At 42.4% G+C, this 20,631-nt stretch overlaps 1 protein-coding gene across 1 annotated transcript; it reads right to left on the bottom strand.

Moving 5' to 3' along the window:
- Window positions 1-2,565: 2,565 nt before the first annotated feature.
- Window positions 2,566-20,510, bottom strand: LOC104627983 (guanylate cyclase soluble subunit beta-2-like). The gene is made up of 15 exons (XM_010296409.1): window positions 20,413-20,510; window positions 19,456-19,550; window positions 19,101-19,261; window positions 18,606-18,705; window positions 17,220-17,440; window positions 17,038-17,143; window positions 15,352-15,455; window positions 13,609-13,825; window positions 9,183-9,503; window positions 8,275-8,423; window positions 5,890-6,036; window positions 5,450-5,604; window positions 3,707-3,921; window positions 3,496-3,618; window positions 2,566-2,717 (listed from the first exon to the last, which is right to left on the bottom strand). The coding sequence occupies exons 1-15, from the start codon at window positions 20,508-20,510 to the stop codon at window positions 2,566-2,568; spliced, it is 2,364 nt and encodes a 787-aa protein (XP_010294711.1).
- Window positions 20,511-20,631: the final 121 nt, after the last annotated feature.

Here is a 20,631-nt window from a genome sequence, read left to right as displayed (position 1 = left end):
AGTGCTTCCAACTGGAAACTCTTCCTTTCGGAGAGGCGGTCAGTGGTATCCAGCAGGCAGGTACAGGACTGCCCGAGCAGCTGAGACACTACGAGGTTCCCTCCTGCACCGGCACTGGCCACCGAGAGACGTGCACTCCTGTGCTAGGCTCCTGCTTGGGGCTGAGTGGCTTTGGATTTCCATAGCGAATGCCGACAAAGACGGAGTCCGCAACTGCCGCTTGCTAAATGACGTGTTCTCCGCTCCATCCGCGTGACTAGTCAAGAGCAGCGAAACACACCTCTAGGCTGGAGACAAAGAAGTCTTGTCAGAGCTGATTCTCGACTTAAATCAGTGGGATAGTGCCGACGTAACTGTTACTTCACATTTACATCATTGTAAGCGAGAGAGAAATTGTGTATTATCTTTCTTTAGGAAAGTCTTTTTAAAGCTATGGTCATAACACCGAAGTGCAAAGCCGCGAGCACTGCACCAGGGGGGAGGAGTTACTAAGGATGATTGTTCTGTTGTGGGATGTTGTGTGTCTGAGGGTAACACACAGTCAAATGTTTCAAGTCTTGATACCGAACTTAACAATGATAATCCTTAAATGCATCTTCAACCTACGGTAGATCTCACCCTCACCAAAATAACGAACAGTGCCTAGATAGCAAAATCCTTATAAATAAGTTAATTAATTAATTAATTAATCCTGCCGTTCATAAAACTACCCTCTCTCAGAATGGTGCTGCTCAGCTGTACCGTGGAAAGTGCTACGTTAAAGGGTGCATCTACATCAGCATTTCAGTCAGGGTCAGGAGAACCCTCCTGAGTGAATTTCCTGGTCAAACCCGCTTACTGGACTCTGTTTCACGTCACAGAGTGGTCTCAAAGCACACGAATGGATCTCTTCTGGATGAAGCTAAGTCAGATGATGTGCTTGTAAGGTGCTCCAAAAGCTAACAGGTATTCAGCACGTGGGACCACCCTGGCAAGCCCTCTGAAATACCCATAGTGTGGACAACAGCACTGACGGTTTCGCCCTACACATCCTCCTCCACTGGTCTGCGCTACTTGTTAACGTAGACAGGGCTGTACAGCACCCAGACAAGAGAGCTACTGTCTCAGAGATTTAAAAAGAAAATCTAACCAGGTGAAATTTCATCTTGTTATATTATAGAGAGGAGGAGATGCCTTTCATCAGTCCTACCTCTCTGTTTGGTGTTTAAAGAGCCTCACTCTTGCCGCAGACAGAGGTGGAAACGTGATGCTCCACACTGTAACAGAGGAGTAACATTATCATCTCCTCCAGTGTGTTCTTGCTCAAAGTTCAAATGGGTCTCATGCTTGCATCCTTAGACAACGAATCCGCACCCAAAGGCAATAAATCGGTGTGCAGGGCGCATCTCCTGTCAAAGTCACCCCGTACAAGCACGTTCCACCTACTCCAAGCTCCTGTCACTAAATTACCCCGTTCACAGGAGTGAGAGCACAATTTACGACGTGCCAAATTGCCCACAACCTTTATATCCATTGTGTCTTTGCTTAAATCCCTGACAGCTGAACTTCAATTTTTCTCTGCCATTTCTGATCAGGCATAATCTAAGAATATATCAGCACAGAAGTAATTCAGCTGAAGAGCCTCTGACACCAGGTGAGCGATGTTGACTTTTAACGCTGTTATTTTCAATGATGTTAACATTAATTCCAGCACTGATAGGCTCTCTCTGTAGTCCTGAAACTTTAGTTTTGTTTAGCTGGGGTGAGAAAATGAGAAATAAACTTGCAACTTTTTTGAAGGTCTCACACAGTTCACAGGCCTTGAACAATCCTTCAGTGTTGTGATGAATTTGATGCTTCGTAACTCCACTATGTGCACGTCCTTGTACGATTATCTAAGCCCAGTATGGAAAGCGGGTTCAAAAGTCACAGATGGGTTTTTTTTTACTGTTGGATGCTATAAAGTACACGATATTCTATCTTCAGGACGGAAAAATAGAGGTTGTATTAGCTCTATTCTGCACTTCTACTGCATAATGCCTTGACCCAACAAAAGACCTGTTAAGAGATTAAATTGTCATTGCAATTAAAATGTAGACCAAGCTCTGCTAATCTTACACGGGGAAGTTGTTGGCTGTGCTGAAGTCAAGGCAGATGGTCACTTCGGGGAGTATTTCCTCTATGGCAAGCGCTTGTTTGAGTAGGAATATTTCTAGCTGGATGAGTCACCTCTTTCTCAATTGCTGCATGAGATACCAAAAAGTGACGTTTACACAGGGGTATTCAAAGACACAGCAAAGGCTGAAAAATATGTCTTCAAAGCATCTTGCGGTGGTTTCCTTCTCCAGTGCGAGTATTAGATGGCATGTGTAGATTGACTAAAAAAAAAAAAAATCCTCTATTGTTTTCTTTTTGCTGAAAACTGTGATGAAATTTCTTTTTTCTGTTTTTTCTTGGGTTTTGTGTTGGTTTTGTTTTCTTTTTTTACAAAATCACATGGTACTTGACATACAAAATCAGTCCCACAACAGCGAAATGCACTAAATCATAATAAAATTGCTCTGTTTAATGTAAAAAGTAAGAAACTTAGAGTAAAATGCAAAAATTAGAGCGAACGTTTCTAATCTGTGGCTCTTCAGTAGAAGGTTTGACTCTTCCCCGGTTTAGAGGACAAGGACGATCATCTGCGTGCTGGTTGCCATGGAGACTCCCATCACTTCTGGAATCATAAGTTTTGCCTGAAAGGAAACACTCCTTCAGCGTGAGTTGTTAATGACCGTAGAGGTTTGTGCTTGCCAGCACACCGTATACTAGATTAACTACCACATCTAAGCAGGTGGGAGGGAAGGGACTACGGTATTTTCTACTAATCAGTGACAACATATTTAGTCTGTATAAAATCCACAAAACACATAAATAGAATTACAAGACTTGCTGCATTAGATTAGGCTGTTATGGCATCAAATCCATCATCTCTCTTTGAAGTAGCTGATTCATTCTCATACTGGAGAATGAATTTTGGTCACAGAACATGGGCATGGCAATAAATCCTTCCGACTCCTGCAGGCGACTGGCTTGAGGACTGCCAGGCTGCACGGCCAGTGAGGTCTCTGCTTCTCAGGCTTGAGTCAATAAGGGCTTCCCCGTGCCCACAAATAATGACAGCTTTTCTAGGAAAAGATGTGTACATGAACAACTGGGACTGTCCACGCGCAGAGCTGTCTAACGTTCACCAGTTCTGTATGCACTGCCAGAAGGACACTGGGGTGTGACAGCCATGTCAGCTTCTTTCTCCCTAGTGCACAATTAACACCCGGGATTGCTCTGAAGGTGAGTGTGCTTGGCCCTAAACAGTGTGCAGAATGGTTAGTTTCACCAACATGGATATGTTGGCATGAATTTCTGGCTTGAGTGAAACAATAGTTACCCAGAAGAGGAATACAACAAACCTGCAAGATTCAGTCTCAATTACTTCCTAATTCTGTTGTCTTTGCCAGATAATAACTAAATAACTACCTGTTAAATCTGTAGTTTTCGTCTGATTTCTTCTTTTGAGGCTGTTTTGTGCATCTGTGGGGCCATCAGTATACTTCATTGCAATGGCTGTGGTCTGGTCCTTCTCTGGCTGAGTCTGAGTAGCTGAAAAAAGAACAGAAAAGGATATTTAAGAGAGTTGTATTAACGTTCGTTTGTTCAAGGAGGGAAAGATATGTTGAGTTGACTCTACCTGGCTGATGACAACTTGGTATTGTTTCAGTCCTGCCTTCTTGAAAGGACTGAACAGATTCATGGCCGGAATCTAAGTCTTTCACTGGCCTTCCCATAATCTCGTTCTCAGTTGCAGTTTTATTTCTAATGAGGAAGTATGTGTGCATTTTCCCTTTGCCTTTTACTTCTATTTCTCCTCTTTCGGTCATCTCAAAATTCTTGTATTTTAGGCATCTAAAATATCAGAAGCAAAATGACACGTAAAATTCAAGATGAGCAAAAATGACACTGATGTTTTAGAAGAGCTATTGTAATCTAAGTAATCAAATCACAACAGTTCGGGAAAAACAGTATTGGTCCATGAACAAATGAGGGTTTGTTTCAACTGTTTATTCAAGCCTGCTGTGCTTTTATAGCTTTACACATACGGCCTGATCAAAAATCAATGGGTCACATAGTCAAATACTTCAGTACGGTGGAGGGTTCTTACTGACCAGTAAACAGAAATTAAGAACTGAGGCAGCCACTATCTGTTCTGTCTAGTCATTTCATCAGAGAAGGCAATCAGGTTCCTCAAGCATGATTTACTCCTGGTAAATCCAGACTGGCTATTGGCGATTGCCTTCTTCATGTGTCCAAAAATGGCTTCCAAGACGACTTGATTTTCACTGGGACTAACATGAGGCTGACCAGTCTGTGATTCCCCAGCCTGTCCTCCTTGACATTTTTCAGGTAGCTGTAACATCTGGCTTTCTTCAGTTGCTGCACTGCTGGTCTTCATGACCTTCCAAAGATGACAGTCAGCAGCACTGTAATGCCACCGCCCAGCTCTCTCATTACCTTTGGAGGCATCCTATCTGCTCCTATATGCTTCTATAGATTGAGATTTCTCAGAAGACCTATTCCGATCCTCTTCCAATACTGGTACTTCAGCTGTTCCTTGAGCCCTGACTCTAGGTGCAGGGACCTCGAACCTCGTCAGTGAAGACTGAGGCAAGAGAGGCCTTGAGTAACTCAGCCTTTATTGGGGCACTGTCACTAAATCACCTGCCACAGCAGGTCCACATTTCCGTTTATACTTTTCTGCCAACATAGCAGAAGCTCCTCCTACTGCCTTTGAACCTTCCTTGCCCGTTTCAATGCTAGTTGAGCTCTGGCTTTCCTACTATAATTCCTATGTGCCCAGACAACGTTTTTGTACTCCTCCTTTGTAGCTTGTCTTCACTTCCACCTCTTGCATACATATTTTATGCATACATAAATTCTTGAAAATGTAGTATTTAATTTTTAGTGACATGAGTTTTAGGAAAGTAAATTACTCACTGCATGAATAGGATAGTGTTTTATGCAGTTAATCCTTAGTAAGTGCAAATAAAACTGTTTTGCCACACGTTGTTATGTGAAATCAGAGAGATTTTAAAGCTTTTGTTACGCAGGATGTCAACTTAAATGTTCTGACAGTCTTTCTATCATCTACATCACCCTATCGGTACTTCCAAACAAACAATCACGATTATTTTTTTCCCATATTTTGCTTTCTAGGGAAGTCTGTTGAGACTCTCAAACCTCTGTCTCCCTATACAACTGCATTTGAAATAATCAGAACAAATAAAACTCTCTGCAAGCTGTGATTTTTCTTTATAAGTAAGCTGCCTAAATCCATGACTAGGACAAGCATCACCTACACTGAAAGCTGCAGCTGTCAAGGCAGTGTTTTTTAGCACAGCTTTTAAAAGGCAAAGTTCCCATCACAGTTACTCACTGATAGGCACTGGAGCTGAGATGAATTTTACTTGGCACGCCGTGACTCTCCATCCGGGAAGCTATATTCACCGTGTCTCCAAACAAGCAATAACGAGGCATCTTTTCTCCAACAACTCCAGCCAAGACAGGACCTGTATGGATCCCAACTCTAATCTTTACAAAGACATAAAACACCCCCCAGAAATGTCACTTGTTATTTAGCACCTTTCTTAATGCTATCCAGCCACCTAAAAGTTCATCCTATCACAACACTGGACACCAGTAAAATATCAAATAGCCACAGGGAGAGGCTCTTCGTGAAAATGTACCCATGTGGGCCTTGCCCAAAGTCACAGAGGAGTCAGAAGAAGCTCTTTGATGTCCTACTGCAACACATTAACCAGAAGCCCAACCCAAGAAGCAGACAGACAGACGTGCGTCTTTGCATTGACAACTTACTTGGATAGGATTCCCAGAAACTGGGTTCTGTACTCCTTTGGCTGCTACTATCATCCCCAGGGCGAAGTTAGCAACTCGCTCAGCGTGAGTGGGCACGGGCACAGGGACCCCGCCTACCACCATATAGGCATCTCCAATTGTCTCCACCTTTAATTGAGAGGGACGAGCGTATGAGCATGCCATAGATACCTTGCTCAGGTTAGTGCCTTGCTGTCTGGGGCTCCTGCACCAACCCCCCCTTTCTTCTAAAAGATGTTTCCAATGAGTACAAAGCTCTAGCATGTGTGAGTTTCCTCGAGATGGGGATCTTCTCCTTGCCTCCACGCTAAAAATTTCAATGCATTCTGTCCGTGCTTACTTGACCCATTTTCGATGTCAGTGTGAGAGACCCTAAGGAGTAAGGGATGCTGTGCGAGTGTCGGCTATTTTGCCTTCCTCTTACCCAGGGCAGACCTACATGCAAAGAGCTATCCCCAGGCACAGACTCCCAAGCCAGGAGGTTATCCGATAGCTGAATGCTATTAATTAGCTCTAATTCACAATTGGTGTTAAAAGCATATTTCTTTTTTAAAAGATATTTCTTTTTCAGAAAGTCACAATCAATCAAGGGAGTCTATTCACTGTTGATTATTACTAAGGGGTTCACATGAAATCAAGAAACCTGCAACCTCCAGGGTGTCGGAGAACACGAAGTGTGGACTAAGCAGTTTGGGAGCATCCTTCCTTACAACCAGCTGCTTTCCCACAACATGCTGCAGCCTGTGAGACAAATGCTGAAGGGTTCGTCCTCCTTCAGGCACCGAGTCTCTTTGAAGTGCATGATAAGGCACCTGATAAATACTCGGGGAGTCGTCCCTGTACCAGAGATTTGGCTAAGAATAGAATTTGAGAATTCTCAAATGTTTAAAATTCACTGTAAAAGACTGCTCCACAGTAAGGAAATTTTCTAAATTGTTCTTATGAGACTTCATTGTTACATTTACCATCAGTAAATAAGAGATCAGTTTAAATTAGATTAATTGGATTTCTTAAAAATGAACACAAACAGGAGAGCGGGAACATAATTTCATCTTAGGGTTTGTTCATTAACATAGTGACTTAAAACTGTTCAGCACATTAGTCTCAAAAAATGTGTTCCTGTACATGCCTTCTATCAGATAGCCAACCCCAAAGTAATGCCAGTCATTTTCTGTAACAAATTAAAAACAACTGTAAAAAGCTACTAATGCAAATAGATACCCTAATTATTTTTCAGCTGTGGTAGGAGATTTAATTTAACAAGATTTATTCATAACTTCAGATGTTTATAAGCTTGGGCCAAGTTTCTTTGATCAATGTCAATTTTTCATGTCTTTCTCAGTTCCCTGAAACAGTAATCTCGTCCTCCCTCTCCGCACCCTAGTAACCTCCTTCAATATTAATAGGAGATATATGCAGGCATCAAAAGGAGATTATTATAGTGACAGATAATTTACTCATGATGGATGATTTAGATAGAATATGATGCTAATTTATCCTAAAATCTGTGGGCCATATCCTGGATGCTTCAATTATTGAATACAGTTTCCTTGCCAAGGCAGAAATACTTCTGATTTCCCAGTACAATTTATTGCGGGATGAACTGCATGCCTTGCCTGAGCGAGGAATGAATGGGATTTGGATTTCACCCTTTACTATTTCTGCCTTCCTAAATATTTAATGTGCTGGGGTGGGGACAGACAGAAACTTGGGACCTGCTCGTCAGCTCGTCAAATCTGGGTAGCTCTGGAGATGTCAATAACGCTATTATTATATGTCAAGCAGGGCTCTGATCCTTCCAGCACAGTTTGGAGACAACATGTGCATTACAGTCTAGATCTGATCAGTGCTCTTCGGGGTCAGCAGGAGATCTATACCTAAGATCTTCATGAAGCAAAACAAAGTCTAGCTATTATCTGTGTATTGTTTATAGGTTATTTCCCACCAAAGGAGACACTTAAAAGACATAGTGACCTATTTACAACAGGTTGGAATAAAAGCTAGGAAAATTATTCAAATTGGTCCATCAACTAAGATATCCTGTCATGCTGGGTAGGCATTTGAGAGAGAGGAGAGAGAGACACGTGTGAAAGAACAGCCATTCTGGTGTTAGTGTTGTGGAAAGAGTCTCTAGCCCATGATTGTATGTTACATTCCTGTCCGAAAATTTTAAATGTATTTAATCGCAACTCTGCCTGCTTTTTAGATTCTCTGTATGGCCACTACAAATATGCAATACTTTATGGTTTATCAAAAATCGTGCTGGGGGGGAGAGGATTTAAGTGTATTTAAAAACTAAAAACCAAAACAACAACAAGACGACCTTTTTTCAAACTATTTCTACAGCCTTTATCGATCAGTACATACCTTGTACACATCGTGCACTGTGGTCAGTCTGTCAAATCGCAGGTACATTGAATTTAACATGAGAACTATCTGAATAGGCTCACATTGGGCACAAATGTTGGTAAAGGTCACAACATCACTGAACAATATAGTGCACTCCTTGAACTCTCCTGTGAGCAGAAAGACCAGTAGTAAGTAGTTGTAGTGGCTGGACAATCATGCCGTCTGTTTGAGACCTGTTTGCAAAGATTACTTTCTCGTCATTCTTTTAGGAAACATGACCTATCAGTTGTAATACTTATATACGGATGCTGATATGAACGAGAGATATCGATACAAGAGTATATCAAATGTAAGAATCGTTGCACATCTCAAACAATCCAGACATCTGAATACATCCCTTTGTCCATCCATATTCAGGATATGCTTAGCTCTTGACCCCTAACGTCATATATGTGCTTACTAAAGGGAATTTAAGCATATTCTTACTCGCTATCCTTAATAACAGTGGGAATCATGATGATTCTACGTTTATAGATAGCATAGAGGAACTAAGAGAATTTTCTAAGACAGATCAATTTCTTTATTCCTTTTCGAGCCCACATTTCCCTGTATACCCATGTTAAAAACAGAATCTCAGTTTACTGTTGCAACACTGAATGCTGTTCCCCGAATGGGCAGCTGCTACCACCTTTCACCTCCTAGGGAACAGTTTTGGCAAATAGTTTCCAAAGCTTTGTTTGAAAGAATAGTCTAATCTTTATTACCACTGAGATTAAGGGTCTGTGGTCCTCCTCCTACCATGAATGTCACCAAACAGAGAATGTACTCCACAACAGCGGCAATGGGGCTGTGCCAGCACCCCAGTCTCTCTACCACCATCAGCTGGTGCGTGAATCGCGCATCGCGAACGCATCCCGTTCATTCACCTGCCTCAACTCGCTTCCCCTCTTTCAGCTGGTTGGCCACGTGCTGAGGAAGCATGGCGTAGAGCAGAGCTTCAGTCTTTTTCTTCTCTTCCTCCAGGTGCTTTGACAGTATCCGCAGTTCTTCCTTCTTCCTCTCCAGCTGGTTAGAGAGCTCCATCTCTGCCAGTCGCTGCTGATTGAGAAGAATCAAATCCCTGGTCACGTCGTGAGGCGCAATGTCTGCAATATGCATCTGTCGCTCCTCCAGTTCATGCAAGGTGCGAAGCAAGGGTGAGCAGAGGTACAGCATGCACTGCAGGGACTCCATCCAGATCATCTGGCCTGTTCGAAACAAGAGTCAGCAAGAGTTTTCAGCAGCTTGGACTTTCACGTGATGCTCAGTATTACTGATGTTAATTTTAGGGGATGAGTTCTAAGGACAGTGGCTTTTTGTAGGGTCTGGGTCATCACAGGAATTACTCTGCTTCCTAGAATTAGAGGTGGGCTTGTTTGGAGGAGGTACACTAAGCAAATAAAAAAGTTTCAGGACCCAGAAAGCAGTCGCTCACTCATTGCAACTGCTGGGCAGAGCCCAACCGTGCTTCAGGTCCCTTCTCTTCACGAGGACCCCGTGCTCGCAGTATCTCTCCTCTGCTACTAGTCCTTGAGCTGTTCCTGGAGCCAGTCAGTCAGCATCACGCACAGGGGAACTGAGGCTCACAATGATTAAGCGAAACATTTAAAGTTTAATTTCACGGTGGGTAATATGTGGCCCCAGTAAAGTCAACGGAGCCTTCCTTCCTTCCTGGAAGCTGGATGTGGAAGCCGGAACCTTCAGTCACTATGATCATGTAAATAAGCAGGTACAAAAATGCCTGAAAGGTAGAAGGGATTTTTGGTGGGGGATTGAGTTTTTGTTTTCTTTTTTGAGATTGGGTTATGGGTTTGATTTTTTAAATTTTTTTTTATAATTATTATTCTTTCTTTGCTTCATAAGTTTCCTTGGTTTCTGAACACAATCTAGGAATTACTATTTCTTTCTCTCTCACCCCATCCCCAGAGCAACTGGATAAACAGCTTGGAAACTAAGAGGATTGGAACGTCAGACATACCACGTGAATTAACCCCGACAGCATAAGAGGAAGTAAAATTGTACCTGTTGACTAGTTAAAGTTCCTTGTTTTGGTAACATCCTTTTTTCAAGGTCTCCCTAAACTCTTAATTTTTTCTGAATCTAAGGAATACCAGATTTGACATTCATTTATGTAAAAGTGAAAGGAGAGAAGGGAAAATTAGGTCATATTATATAGTTCAGAGATGCAAAATTGAGGTCACAGAACAGTTAAACCAAATATCATAGTTAATTACAGAAATCAGAGAATCATTCCATACTCATGCCTCTCAGTAAAAAAAAAAAAAAAGCAAATAAAATATCTTCTTTGCTAAAATAATTTTAACTGGTAAACTTTTATGTAACATTGGGGGGTGAAGATAAATCAGAATCTGAAAATGCGACTACAAAAAATAAAAACGCAGCTAACTAATCTATTTTTATCCACCTTTGAAACCCAGCCAGTAGCAAACAACTCCCCTCAAAGGCATAAATTAAGAATGAATCATGTACTCACATTTTAGGAATCAAAATGGATGGAGGCGCGGGGGGAACCATTTCTTCCTCCAGCTGGAGCGATGTTATCGGGACTTGGTCTCTAAGCATGTCCCTCGTCCCTGCCCCTGCCCGCCCCTCGCCCGGCAGACGGGGAGCGGTGCGTTGCTGCGGGGATGCTCACCCCCCTTTCGTTATCGCCTGTACGTGCCAAAGATGCAACCCAAAATCTGGGATCTGGCGTTGCCCGTGCTGGGCGGCTGGGCATGTTCCACGTACAACGCAGTAATTTCTTTGGCAAAGAAAATTCTTAGCAGTGCAAGGCGATTCTGTGTGGGGCGCATAGGGTGGTGTGGAGAGCTCTGGGGAGGTGAGACCTGGACAGATATTTTTTACACAGGTCAGTGCATCTCCATGCTGAGCCCGGTAGCTCCACGGGCAGAAGCTGGCTCTGAGGGCTGGCATTGTGACCCTTCCACAGGTCCCCAGTGAAGCAGAAGGCCATAGCTGAGGGCTGGGGAGATCCGCAGGGCGACTGGCATTGGATCCCAACCAAAGCCAAGAGTGACAATACAACCATGTGACAGGGATCGCCCCAGAGCAACGCCTTACGTTATACATTTGGTTCTAAACTCTGCAAAGAAAAACACATAGGGCAGCATTATGGGGGAAACCCTTGTACCTTTTCTGTGAAATGGGCATGACTGGGCACCTTTCTGAGGTGCCTGTATGCGCATGTGCACAGCATGGGGAAAACCCAGGAGGAACTAGAGGTCTGTGTGCAGTTCCAGGGCTACCATGTCATTGGGCTCATAGAGACTGGGTGAGGTAGTTCACACACCTGGGGTACTGCTAAGGTTGAACGGGATGACTCTTTAGGAAGGACAGGAAGGCAAGGAGGGGAGCTGCCTTTTATGTGAGGGAGCAAGGGAAATGCATGGAGCTCTGCCAAGGGCTGGATGATGAGCCAGCTGAGAGCTTTGAGATAAGGATTAGAGGGCAGACCAATGTGGGTGACATTGTGATGGGTGTCTGCTACAGATGCCCTGCTCAGGAAGATAAAGTAGATGAGACCTTCTTAAGCCAAGTGGGGGAAGCCTCATGGTGGACTTGAGCTACTTCGATTTCTGCTGGACAGACATCACAGCAGGGCACAATCAATTCAGGAGGTTTCTGGAGTGCACTGAGGCACTGACACAGGTGAACTTCCTGACACAAGTGACTGATGAGCCAATGAGGGCAGGTCCTGCTAGACCTGATACTTACAGATAGTGAAGACCTATGGATGTGAAAGCTGGGCGCGGCCTTGGCTGCAATGACTGTGTGATGGTGGAGTGCAGGAACCCAAGGAGAGAACAGGGCAAAAAAGCAAGATCGCAACCCTGGACTTCGGGAGACTGGACTTCATCCCATTCAGGGATCTGCTTGGAAGAATCCCACGGGATACAGTCTTGGAAAGAAGGCGGCTCCAGAAGAGCTGGTTGATTTCCAAAGATCTCCTCTCCCAAGTTCAGGAATGGTCTATCCCGATGTGCAGTAAGTCAAGCAAACATGGCAGGGGCCTGCATGGATTAATAAGGAGCTCCTGACTAAACTCAAACATGAAAAAGAAAAAATACAGGAGGTGAAAGCTGGGTCAGGTCACCCCAGAGGAAGAGACAGGGTTGAAAAAGCCAAAACCCACCTGAAGTTGCATCTGTTGATGAAGAAGGGCTTCTATGGGTGTATGAGCATCAAAAGGAAGACTAGTGAAAATGTGGGCCTGCTGCTGAATGGCGCAAGTGATCTGCTGAGAAAGGATATGGAAAAGTCCAAGGTCTCAGTGCCTTCTTTCCTTCAGTCTTTGCTGATAAGAAATGCCCTTCAGGAATCCCAGGGCCCTGAGACCAGTGGAAAAGTCTGGAGTTATGAAGACCTACCATCAGCACAGGAGGTTCAGGTTAGTAAACATTTAAACAAATTGGATATAGAGAAGTCCACGAGACCTGATGTGATGCATCCAGGAATGCTGAGTGAGCTGGCCAGCGTGATTGCGAGGCCACGCTCCATTAGTTTTGAAAGTCGTGGTGACTGGGGGAGGTTCCTGAGGACTGGAAGAAAGTAACTGTCACTCCTACTTTCAAGGAGCAATGGATGGAGGGCCTGGGAAGGCTTGGAGCATCTGTCATATAAGAAGCTAACAGAGCTGGGGTTGTTCAGCCTAGAGAAGACAAGCCTCAGGGGGAGCTTATCAATATGTATAAATACCTGATAGGAGGGGGTAAAAAATATGTTGCTCAGTGGTATCCAACAAAAGGACAAGAAAAAATTTCTCCATCCTTGAACACATTCAAAACCCAACTAGACATGGTCCTGAGTAACATGCTCTAGTTGACCCTGCTTTGAGTGGGGATGGACTAGACAGTCTCCAGAGGTCCCTTCCAAACTCAACTGGAGTTTGGTCAATTCTGTGACTCGGTGAATAACTGAGACTAGAGGTGGTTCAGGAAACAATCTAATCCTCCCTCAGCCTTGCCCCTGTTACTCAGGAGACCTGCAAAGATGTGGGGTTTGCAGCATTAGAAAACCACCGTCTTTCTAAGCTTTTCAAATGGGAGTGCAGTTGTTATTTCTGACTGAAAGCCTTCAAAATCTGGTGAAGTAATAGCAGAATTTGTCTACAAGCACCTTAGGGTACTGTTTCTCTAAACAGAACCATCTAATCCTCTCCTCGCTGCACAAAGACAAGGCCATTTATTAGGACTTATGTGAAGCCAGGAGTCCACAGAAAGGCATTAGTTCAACACTGGCATAATTCCTGATTTAATACGAACACTTATGCTGTTGAAAAGAGTGAACTACCTCTCAGCTCCAGCATTGGCCGTTGTTTCCATGATTCTGGCATCATCTCTCTTCTAGTCTGGAAAACAAATTGGCTGTTGATGAATTTCTGAATGCTAGCGATGGCGAAGGGTACTTCTGGGTGAACAATACTGAAATAGCGATCCAAGCAGATGCCCATGGTCTGAAGGCCAGGTACAATCTTTTGAATGCTCACCCCAGCTTGCTTCACTCTGAGCTTAAAAAGAAAATATGAACAATGTGTTATAATTCATACCCTGCCTGGGTTCAGGTCAAGCTATAGCTGGTCACTCTTCATGCATGTACACACACTTAGCCTTACTATACAACATGGCTTATTTCTGAGCAAAGTTTCTATCGTATTAGTGTATTACTGCAAAACTCTGAATGAGTGTCCATAGCAAGACAAAGCCCTCAGAAAGGAATGTTATTACCCAAATGCTCTTCCCTATCGACTGTTAAAAACAAAACAAAACTATCTGCAGTTATCCTTGCTTGCATTTGTGTAGGCGTAACAAATAGCCTTACATAGCTGCAAGAGACTATTAGAGATACCAGAGCGTGTCCTGCATTACAAACAGAAAATAACTGTGGCATAAACCATCTTGGCAAATTTTAATTTTCTAATGGATGCCATGGGTTACCTTCTCTTAACCATTGCCGTGTAAAGGTTTAGTCATTCTCTTTTAGCCTGCTGACCATACATGAACTCTTAACTCCTGCAGAAATGACCACCTTGCCTTCACTGCTTGTCATCAGAGTTATTGAAGCTCTGACCTAGCTACTAATAATGGGTGCAGGACTTGCCCTTTTTCCACACTAGTCATTTTATCGAATTATGCAGACTGGATGTCTTGGAACGTTTAAAACTCTGAAATTTGGCTAATGTGGACGGTGGCACAAAGCAGACTATCTGGTCTGGAATCTCTATCAGCCTGATGCCAAAACATGTTCCCTGAGTGGCTGTATTCAGCTTGCTCCTGCTGTCCTATTCTCAGCTTCTCCTTTCTTTGCTCCTGTCTGAAGCTAATATTCTCTGCACAGAACTGGCAGCAAGAGGAACTGTAGCTTGGTGGGAAACCAGACACGGGGCAGTCCCTGCCAAAAACAGGGCAATTCCCTTCCTGCAGAGTATGCGTGCACAGGAGAGGAGACTCAGTCCTCCCCCAGAAGATGAAGAGGTTTTTGGGTCCAGTTGCTACTAGATGGGGTTGCGTGCTGCCCGATTTAGTAGGTAGCTGGGTTTTTGCAGCAAAGTGTGTAGGAGCAGACTCAGGAAGCATGTAGAGCCTCGGTTGCCAGCAAAGCCTTACAAAAGCCTTTGGACAGATTAGTAACTGAGAGGAGAGGGTGACTAGCTGTGAGTACAAAGACACCTTAAAGGATGGGTCATGTCTCTGGCCCATCCAAGGGTGGGAAGGTGGCCAGAAACCTCAGAAAATTCTGTTAGCGTTTGTTAACTGATAGGCTGCTGCAATAAACCTTGTTGGCGTATTTGCAGCTGTTTCAGACACAGTAATCTCGATAAATTCAAAGGAGATTCCTATCGGAAACGATCCAAACCCAGTTGTTATGAGTGACCTTTATTGCATGTCTCCGTACAGAGCACTTCTGCAAGTCCCACAAATGAGCGTGCTCTGTACACAGAGCACAGGCAGCAGTGAACTGTAGGACAGACAAAACAGACGAAAATTACTATGAGGTTTATGCAGACTAGAGGCCCTTACCACATGCTCGTCCTACCTCTTTGTCAAAAACCATATGAAAGGGAAGTCCATTGCAAAATGTTTTTGTGTCAATCCAGAGGCTCTTGGGATAAACAGGATCAAACCCTCTCAGGAGCTTACCTGTGGCAAGATAAATGTGTAGTTTTTAATCGGGTTGCACCTCATAAAACCGGTCAGCATTACTTTTTATCATGCAGCGAGACAGGACCCTATACCATAATGAGCGAAGACAAAGTAAACAGTGTGTGGGTCCAGAAATGTGCATTCATCTGGGCTAAATGCTCTGCAGTTTAATACACAGCCGATTAGCAACTAATCTGAGTTGGCTGAGTTTAAAACTTAACCACACAAAAAGCACAGAGCGTTAGATGCATGAAATTATGTGGAAACAATAGGAATAGATGAACAACTGTAGATGTTGCTGCTCTATGAATCTGCAGATGTCATAGCAATATAAGACAGCTATATCCCACGAAAATGTACACAGAAGTGGATTTAATATAGTTTGCTAGCTACTAAGGAACACATATGGAGTAAAAACCCAGCATGATCTGGGTTTCAGTCTCCTATACAAAGAACTCCGGTCCTTAGTACAAAGACCAAATTACTGTTTGGTTTCTATTTTACTTACCCTGAGTTTTTTTCAAAATGGTCACAAATCTACAGAGCAGGTTGTGCTTGTGAGCAAACAGGTATTTTTGTAAAATGAATAAAATGGGTAAAAGAGTCAAAAGGGCTCGTCTGACTGACGCACCCAAAGCCTTTGATCTTCACAGTATAAACTTGGATTCTCCAATAACCCACAATAACCAAGAGGATGATTACTTCAAGTCACCTCTTTCTCCCAGACGGTGGCTATGACGGCTACTCTAGTAAATTCTGCTTGATAACAAATGCTCAAGTCGCTTAGAAGACCGGTGAAAGAGATTACAAATTTAAGACCTAACTTTCAGACCTCTTACTGTTTCAGGGGAAGTCAATGTGGGTTTTTCATTTTTCAAAGTCTGGCCCTTGATATCTTTTGCATTTCTTGTTAAAGGATTTTATTTTTTAAGTAATAATGCTACTCTAAAATTTTATTTTCAATATATATTAATTTCTTACTCAATATATCTGCTCTTGTAATGCACGTGGCATTGCACCAGATGATACCAAGTTCAATTTTTCACTCCTCCCAGAATCCAGACAGCTTGACAATACTGAGCTGGATGCTCACTCCTCTTGAGGAATCAAAAGATCCTAACTGAAAAAATCCTTCCATTTTATAAACATATATAAAGGTATAAACAGAGATTACTAGATGAGCAGTAGATTTTTGGTAGCAGAGGAAATTAAAAGAGAAAACACACTTTTAAATTCATCATCTTAGACCAAGTGACATGAGAAGGAAGTATCAAATGTACCACACAATGACATTTTACAGAATACTTTTCAGAAGAAAACCCTGTTTCAGAGATAAAAGTGACAGGTCATATTCCATTTAAGTATCTGTCATTACTAAGCATGCTTATTATCTGCAATCTTTCTTTGATTACCAACGTCTAACCAAAAGAAACTTAACCAGAAACGTTTTGAAAAGTTGCAGAGGAAAAATGAATGGTAACTTCAAAATAGATGGGTGGGTGAAGATAGGGAGGCTTACTGACTTTCTTACTGAAGAGACTCGGAAATGATGACAAGCTCCCTCTGAATGATCTCTCACCTTTTCCTAATGTGATTATTCCTCTGATTGTTTTCCAGTGACTTTTCTTGACAGGACAAACAGAGCTTCCTCTGTCTCTAATTGTATTCTTGGCTTTTTCAAGGTCCTGTTGAAATAAATCCAAAGGGAAATTCAAGGGTGTTTTTATTTTAATAATAAAGTGGTAATTAATATTAAAATACCTCTTTGTGACATTGGTTCTCAACTTGTTTTTCAGAGTCAGCGAGATATTGAGGTGAGGAAGAAAATTCATTTCTTTCCTTGTATGAAAATACAGGGTTTTGAGTGACAAGGAAAACAACATGTTCTTTTTTCCCAGTTCTTTCTTCTTCTTCTGTTTGATTGACTATTTCCATTGAAATCTCAATGTTAAAAAAATCCAGGGCTGCTGCACCGATGATTCCTGAAGGCGAAAAAAAAGACAAAGTGTTGCCAAGAACAAATCCTTTCTGTGTTCCCTTTCAGAGGGCCCACAGTGGAATTTCACTGTTTCAGAAACCACTTTTCCAAAGGACTCTGAGAGAAGAAAGATCTGTGTCAGATCTACGAGATATGTCTTTCCTACCACCGTTGCCGTGGTAAGTATATGTGCACAGAAGAGAAGCTTTAAAGTTACGGTTTCTTTTGCCTTGTCTGATGACAAATGCTTATTTTCCCTAGAAGCAGCTCAGCAAGATATCTGAAGAATGTGTCCAAATACTCATACATAGCAATAATACGAATATCCATTAATCCAAAAAGTGCAGGGGGTCTGAAGAGATTCTGCTATAACAATCTATTTCTGTCATTGCAGTATATTTTCCTTGGAAAGGAAGAAAATGTCTTTCATGAAGATGCACAATCAGTCCTCTCATTTTACTTAGCTATTAGGCAAAATACTGGACAATGACATGAAAAGCTGTCTGAAATTCCAAATACTTCTGTGCTTCAATAGGAATATGAAATGAGTTTTGACAAAGGGGGAAGTTTTGATAAACTGCTAAATTCAGCAGCATCTACGAAAGAAAGGAATATGATCATTTCTTACAGACTTAACAGCTGTTTAACCCTTGCACGAGTACAACTGAGGAGATTCCTATAAATGCCAGTAAAAGATTCAGTTTTGAGCAGGGCTCAATAACAGTTTTACAGACTGCACGTACTGCAGGAGTATGTATTACAGGATGGATGGATGTCCTGAAATCAGCTATAACTTCTACTTCACTATAATTTAGGGAGCATGAGTCACTGAGAACTAATCAACAGTTAGACACAATGCACACCATAAACTTTTAATTTTATTCCAGGAAGGGAATTCTATAGGAGTTCTATAGAAGGAATGGAGGACACTTATGGCCTGGGTTGTCATATCGTAAGTCTTGATGGAAGCTACTGGGAGCTAGGAGTGATCAGGCAGTAGGGAAATGCCAGGGTCAGATGTCTGGTGACTACCAGGCTTCAATTCCATGTCCAGTCCTCATCTGAAAAAAGATCTTGAAATTTGAGAAAAGTATAACTGCAAATATATAATTACTCTGTATATATATTTCATTACCAGATGATCCGTACTCTGCATTCTATCTGATTACCTGGCACAATATGGCACAGACCTCTTCTGTCTGAATAGTAATGTAAATGCATTGATCCGTCTTCATTCTTTTCTACTCTAAAAGACGGTGCATTCATCTCCTGAGGAAAAAACAAACAAAAGCAAAACCTCAATATCTTTTTTCGATAAAGAGTATTGGTGAATTCCTTGTACAAAAGCATCCCATGTCTTAATAAAATAAGCAGTAATGTCAATAAGCTGAAAAACAGAAAATCAAATACGCTCACCTGTGAAGGAAAATCTGCGATGCATTAGAGCCAAGGTACTAAACAATATCTAATGTTGAGGATTACTCAGAAAAAAAAAAAATTTTTAATTGTCCTAACATTTTGGAGTAATCAGTTTCAGAACAGAGGAGGGCCTGTTATAGCATCTTTTCCCTTTATTCATTCACACCTATGAGATGCTGTTCCTTGGGCTGCAAACTCTGGCGGAGTCCACCCATACCTGCTCAGTAATTACTACTCGAACTTGCCTGGTAAGAAAGGGACAGGTAGCTGTGCAATGCATCCAGGTTCTCTATGAACTCGTAGAGATTTCCACCCAGTGTCCTCAGCATGTGGTCATAGCCTGAGCGTTTACAGAATTCAAAGAAATACTCTCCAAACTCTCTCAGAACCATGTCATCAGGAACACCTGGCAAAATAAAGATACCTTAGTGAATAAGAAAGGCTTGGAAGTTCTTGAAATGCTGTCAGGTGGACTAAGAGTGAACGCAGAAAATCTGCAACATAAGGAGGGCATTCCAAAGAGCACAGGAGACTAAAACCTGGGCTGCAGTCTCAGGCTTGACCCAGGATGGTACATTTTTGAAGCACGGTGACACCTACCTAATATTTTGCAGGCTTTGTCGACGAGCTGCATTGTGATCTCATCTTTGTAAACTTCAAAAGTCAAGAAAGAATCCTGGACTCCGGCCTGCAGTCTGCAACAGAGAAGACAATATTTTTGTCTCAGCAGTGCTGTAAGTAAAATGTGCTTGGGTGACCCAACTGGCATTCATTAAGCATCACGTTTGCTGTTAACCCACTCCTTAACCTCCTTCAAGCATTATACTGGAACACACTACTTCCCCTAATGGTTTAAGAGTGTTGCTTTAACATGGCTGAATGGTGGTGCCCACCTCTCCATTTCTGCTATTTCACATTACGCTGTTATGGCAAACTCTTTCGAGGATTAGGGCATCATGCTGTGGGGTGCTAGAGCAAGTGGAGTCTTAGTTTGTCTTCTGGTCTACTGGCTTGTCGTTCAATGTGGCCATAATATCAAGCTCTTGGGTCTCCACAGACTTGACCAAAAACTTGCTCATTTTTTATATTGGCTTCAGTGGCTATTATATATACGTATCTAAGTATCGTTTATATATCTTTATATCTTGGAAAATACCATATAGCTCATAACATAAAGACAGAACCAAAGAAGATGATATATTTAGCTGCTTTTCTGAAAGTACTGGAATTAAACTGACTTCACATCAAGGATGACATCTTTTCAGTGTAATTACTTTTCAATATTGTCACAGTGAGCCAGCGAGTCTGTTGCGCAATTGTCTATAAGACTACATGTCATCCTTAATTATCTGATATAACAAATTAATTGGGAAAAATTAGTATCAGTCCATGAAGCGATACAAGGTAAGAAACTCTTGCTTTTACCCTGCTGGTTACTTCTAATAATTACTTGAGATACACATCAGCTGCCATTTACCAGCGAGAAATTATAACCCCCCGCTGCTAAATTCCTAAGCATTTTCTTTCAATATACCACATTTATTGGGAACGTATTACCTTAATTTTTCCCACGTTTCTTCACCATACTTTTCAACCACCAAAGACTTCAGGCACGTATTTATAAATCCATACTGCAAAAGCAAATATGTGAACATGGAAAAGACGTGCCGATTTTCAACACGCAGCCCAAACACGCCGCCCGGTCGTATTTCAGTACATTTTATATTGCAAAGGAGCGAGTAACAGCGCTTGACAGCCCTCGTGCCTCTCAGCGGG

The sequence above is a fragment of the Phaethon lepturus genome, unplaced genomic scaffold (assembly GCF_000687285.1).
Source record: "Phaethon lepturus isolate BGI_N335 unplaced genomic scaffold, ASM68728v1 scaffold29760, whole genome shotgun sequence".
Lineage (NCBI taxonomy): Eukaryota > Metazoa > Chordata > Aves > Phaethontiformes > Phaethontidae > Phaethon > Phaethon lepturus.
The sequence above is the reverse complement of the archived record's forward strand: the minus strand, read 5'-3'. Positions and strand labels throughout refer to the sequence as shown.

Excerpts from the sequence above, each read along its gene's own strand:
- LOC104627983 (XM_010296409.1), bottom strand. The coding sequence starts at position 20,510 with ATGTTCACATATTTGCTTTTGCAGTATGGATTTATAAATACGTGCCTG. Across the intron at positions 17,144-17,219 it reads AGAACCAATGTCACAAAGAG|GACCTTGAAAAAGCCAAGAA; the intron begins GTATTTTAATAT and ends TTATTTCAACAG. Across the intron at positions 13,826-15,351 it reads ATATGGTTTTTGACAAAGAG|CTCAGAGTGAAGCAAGCTGG; the intron begins GTAGGACGAGCA and ends TTTCTTTTTAAG.